General features: G+C 38.5%; 1 protein-coding gene across 1 annotated transcript; it reads right to left on the reverse strand.

Moving 5' to 3' along the window:
• Positions 1–3,170: 3,170 nt before the first annotated feature.
• LOC121709787 (trace amine-associated receptor 13c-like) lies at positions 3,171–4,172 on the reverse strand. Its single transcript, XM_042093387.1, has one exon. It carries the CDS (start codon positions 4,170–4,172, stop codon positions 3,171–3,173), a length of 1,002 nt encoding a protein of 333 aa, XP_041949321.1.
• Between the last annotated feature and the right edge of the window lie 1,401 nt (positions 4,173–5,573).

Below are 5,573 nucleotides of genomic sequence, written 5' to 3' on the forward strand. Positions count from 1 at the left end.
AGTTCCGGTCTGCATAAGTGGGAGTGTCACCTTACTTCACTAAATAAACTTTCTCTCTTAATAAGCAATAAGAACAGATAAACATAATTGTGTTCACAATATCATTGTCTATAATCATGTATGATACCAATGAATCATTCTTTAGGACATTATATAAATAATTTAATTCATGTGTAGTCATGTGTACCGAGCTAGCTAGCTAGCTAACGCTAGCTTAAAACGCCATACAAATGGATGGGAGTAGCTATGGCAATACAGATATGCGCTAACAAGTGACTAGTAGTTGAAGGACTTCGCTTACACTTAATATACTGTTCCAAATTCGCTTGAGTATAAACTATCGACTTTAACTAATGTCAGTAATGTTATTCAGCTAGTTGTCATTTCAAAGAAATTACACTTCTCCGTTTAAAATGTTACCTTAGCTAAGAGGCTAGCTAGCATGCTAACAACTGGACAGTAACTGGCAGCAGCATGGTCTGATATTAAGTTATTTTATTACAAATCCGAACACTAAAAAATTACACTTTTAGGCTTGAAATGATCCCAAACACTTACAGATTATGACAAAATGTTCCAAAAAACCCCTCAACAAATCCAGAAAGACATAATGACCAATTTATTGGTAAAATTCCACAAGTCTCCATTGACATTAGTGCAGCGAGGGTTTACTCTGGTCTGCATAAAGGGGGATTTTCCCCCCTCCCCCTTGCAATAATCGAACGCGGAAATTGTTGAACGTTTGTGCCTCTCGCTCCGCTTTAACCCTCTCTGATTTAACGTTAACAGGCCTTCAGTAAGTGACGTTAGTAGCAAAGATTCTAGAGCGCTACGCGCTGTAACAGTTAGACTGCAGTCTTGATCACTGGAAGCATAACCAAAGATCATTGATGCTCCGCTTTAACCCCCTCTGGCATAACCGTCTGAAGTAGTGGGCGATCTTACAGATCAGCAACTCGATGGACTTATGACAGCGACAGTTTGATGCTCCGAGAGATTGCAGTTCTTCAACGTAGTTTCAAACGTTAGCATCTAAGCTAGTCTGCACAATCCAGACTCCAGGAAAGGCAGATGGCAGCTCGCAGGTCTGCAGCAGCTTGGCGGCCGCGGTAGATCTTTCTCAGAGTATACATCTAGGTCCAGCTGTCCAGAGAAATCTCCTCAACCAGACAGGGAAGGTGCAGCAGAGGCAACAATCCTTTTGTTGTGCATAGGCTACATAATGGGCAAGGCATAGGCCATAGGGCATAAGCTACGCATAGACAGATGCCCAGCAAAGTCCAAAAAAAGAAAAAAGTTTTGCGAGATCCCGCAAAAGTACATCGTTTTTTTTTCTTCTTCATGTATTTTTTCCCCATGACTTTTTTTATTTTTTTTAACCCATGTTTTTTTCCCCCCCCCCATGTCACCCGGGGGGCTCCGTAGGAAAAGGATTGTTGAAGCTGTCTTTTTGCCATTGCTGGATTATGGAGATGTTAATTATAACAATGCTACCCTTACTTCTCTCAAAGCACTTGACACTGTCTATCATTCGGCTATCAGATTTGTAACTGGCTCTATCTATAACACTCATCACTGTACCCTGTATAATACAATTGGTTGGCCTTCTTTATCAGAAAGACGTTCCAGACACTGGCTGCTGTACATATACAAAGCCATCATGAGTAAACTCCCACCCTACATCTCTTCACTACTACTCTGGCAGTCACATGTCCACCATACCCGCTGTTCTAACCATCTCCAGCTCAGAGTTCCCAATGTTCACTCTGAACTTGGTAAGACAGCCTTTAGCTTTGATGCCCCTAGAACCTGGAACTCAGCCCAACAGTCCCTTGGTCTGAGCTCGCTCATCTCTTATGGCCAGTTTAAAGCTTTAATTTCAAATCTCCCCAGCCCAGTCTGTAATTGTTTTACTTCACCTCTTAATTACGCTTTTACCTCATTGCCATTTATTGGACAAATTGTTATATTTTATTTGTATTTGTATTTTAATGATCTATTTACTAATTCTTTTATTGTGTGTTTTATTGATATTTTATGAATTCACCTACAATGATTTGTTAGTGGCCTAAACTGGCCTTATATTTTCATTACTATGTATCTCGGCTATATTGGAAAAGAGGACTGCCCTCAACTGTATTTCCGAGCATGAAATAAAGGTTGAATGAATGAACTATAAAAGTCTCACAATATTTACTCCAAAAAACGTTTGAGTTGAAATGACTTAAAAAAATTAAGGTAACAATTTGCATGGATCTTTTTAAGTTATTTTAAAGGACTATTTATATTTATTTAATAAAATTGATACTTTTTTTTTTAACTTGTTGCTGCGATTCTTCTGTGTCCTGGGCATTTATCTGAATTAAAAAGGGTTTTTTTTAAAAAAAGGTTTCGGCTGACATTAGAGCTAGCAATGCTAAAATGTTAAGTGCTGAATACAGCTGCCAGGTGAAACAAAACGTAACAGAAGTTTGAAGACACCAGACAGCTAAAAGTTACCTATGCTATTTATTATTTCTTTTAACTCAGACTCATTGGCCTTGGCTTATTTTCTGTGAAGAACATAAAAAATAATTTATTTTCAATGACTGCACACAGTACACCCCCCTACACATAACTATGAGGTGTTCGGGTCTACAGGACCCGAGTGTAATTGTAGGTGCTATGTACCTTAACTGTGTCCTACTCCTAACTGGGCCTGCTGTATGTGTGTGTGTCTTTGTGTGTGTCTGGGCATCTGTATGTGCGTGTCTGAGTGTAAGTGTCTGTGTGCGGGAATGTTTTTTTCTGCACCTGCTATTCCCACAAAGTTACAAAATTGTTACATTTCAAGTACTTTCACCTGATTAAGTTCTAAGAAATAAGCACCAATAATGATCAAAAATCTTGTTTCTGTTTTTTTTCTTCTTTGTTCCTCGTTTTCTCACAAAAAACCCCGAAAATGATCATACACGTGATCTCACAGGGGTAAATGACAAATATGAACCATAAATGGTGTCTATTACATTGGTAATTGAGCTAAAGTAAACACCTGTTAAGTAGTTTTTCATAAATTGTTATGGCTGTATTGATTTAAAAGCCTAATAATGTGGTGGGTCCAACAGACCAACATTGGCTGAGTAACAAAAATATGAACACCTTACAAGGGTTAAACAATTGTGTCAATTCAGCTATTTCACATCAGAATTTACATTGAAGTAAGAGGAACCTGGATGAAGTATTGCAAGGGTGATGATATGCTTGGTTGAGACTTTAAACCATGGGTAAAATAAAGCATATATTATTGGGTTCATGCAGGAGTTGAGATACATAATCCATACAAGACAGTTAAATAGATAAGATAATGAGTCAGTGCCATATGCAAAAATGCTTAAATTATATGGCATATAGCAGAGCAAATAAACTGTAACGAGTACCCCTATTGTTTTTGCAGCTTTACGGCTGGATTTCTTACTTGTTATTGTGTCCTTGTTACCAGCCCTTTCTCTTTCTGTAACAGAGTTAATCACCTTTGTATGATACTTAGCTGTACAGAATATTTTCATGTTTAAAATTATAACCGTGGAACAAGGCACAATGAATGACACAAAAACATCACCAACAATCCATGAGAAACTGATTGTGAGCAGACACTCTCCGTGACATGTCCTGTGAGGCTCCATTTCAGTAAGGTGGTCATAAAGAAAGAAGAAAATATAAAGTAGACAAAAACACCAGCTAAGAACAACAATTATAACTACTTTGTTGTGTGTGACCTTCAATGAGTACCTTAAAGGATCACTGATGGCAATGAAACGATCAATGGAAACTAATACAAGGCTCCACAGAGATCCTGCAACAGCCACTGAATAAATGAACGGAAATATGTTACACAGCGTGTCCCCAAAATACCAGCATGTTTCAATTAAACGCGGCCCTTCCACAGGCATGACAATCAGTCCGATCAATAAATCTGCCACAGCAAGAGAGAGGATGAGCAGGTTGGTTGGAGTCTGAAGCTGCTTGAAGTGAGAAATCGAGATGATCACCAGCAAATTTAGAAGAACAGTGGACACAGATATTGAAGACAAAAATATGTACATGATTATGTATAGTGCCTGTGGCCTGGCAAACTTTGTACATGAAGAGTTCAGGGCTGGATAGCAGCGATTAGCTCTCCAGGGGTCTTCCATTACCGTGACTGGTTGTCCTGACGATAGTATTGTCCCAGCTTGGCAGCACACCCAACTTTTCTACTGATTACTCCAGATACTGACCCTGTATTTATATGTTGGTGAAACAATGGCAGCTGTGAAAAACAACTTTTCAGATCCTCATGTGGATTGCTATCTATTAATAACAAAGTCTGGCCCACCCATAATGATCAAACATATAATGGGATGTCATTGAAGTTCCTGTAGGTGCAATGGCCAAATACTTTAGTCCATATAGTCCATATAATACTAATATGTAAGGTTTTTTATTACATGTGAGCATTTACTTTCATACCAACTTCCTAGTTTGGCATTATTGAGATATGTTGAGCATACCAAGAATGTCCCAAACACCCAATTATCCATTTTTCTATCCAACATTACATTACACAAATACAAAATCAGGATACAACTCTAAATTAAATCTTAAATATGCATTTATTTGACTTGCAAAAAAAAGATTATTAGAAAATTGAATATAATTTTACAATTTCAATCGAAAATTGGAGCGGACCTCTTGACTGCCTCTTCTCTTTTCGAGATACAGAATATAGGAGTTCGTAGTATATAGGAGATCATACCAACTTCCTGAATTGTTGGTCAATGACACCAAAACACCGGGGCACTTGAAACTTAATGGGTATGTAACCCCACTAGACTTTTTCAGGAAATAAGCAAACATGCGCACACAGAATCACACACTCCTGAGTCCTGCCCAATATTTAAATCAATCCGACTGCAACTCGAAACACGAATATTACCGTATTTTCTGGACTATAGGTCAGACTTTTTTTCATACTTTGGCTGGTCCTGCAGGTGTGACTTCAAAATATAGATATCAAAATATATATTATTTAACATGTTATTAAAATGTTAGTCAGTATGAATTGACATGAATTCTACATGAAACATTACCGTCTACAGCCGCGAGAGGGCGCTCTAGGCTTGTGGAATGAGATCAGTAGCTTGGTGAACTTGCGACAGGTCAGACATTGTTTCGTACTTAATGGCGGCCTTACATTGTACGATTTTGGTCAGAAATCATAGGAGTTGTACTGGAATCGCTGCGCGCTCCTGTCACTTAGATCGTTAAAGGCACACTATGCAGGTTTTTTTTAGCTTAATATGCAAGTTTTTAAGCTTAATTTACCTTCATTTAACAGCTTCAGAATCATTGGAATGGTTATATGACTTTTTTCGGGTTGAATTGTGGCCGTCTTGCTTCCCCCTAGCGCCTGTGAGCGGAAAAACCACGCTTGCAACTGAGGGCCGACTGCTTCGGTGTCAGGAATTATAATGAGTGTAACAAATTGCTTTACTGCATTCAAATACACATACCCGCCAGGCACCGGCTAGAAAAAGGTAGCGATGGAGTTTCTC

Source organism: Alosa sapidissima, chromosome 5, assembly GCF_018492685.1.
Source record: "Alosa sapidissima isolate fAloSap1 chromosome 5, fAloSap1.pri, whole genome shotgun sequence".
NCBI classification, from domain to species: domain Eukaryota; kingdom Metazoa; phylum Chordata; class Actinopteri; order Clupeiformes; family Clupeidae; genus Alosa; species Alosa sapidissima.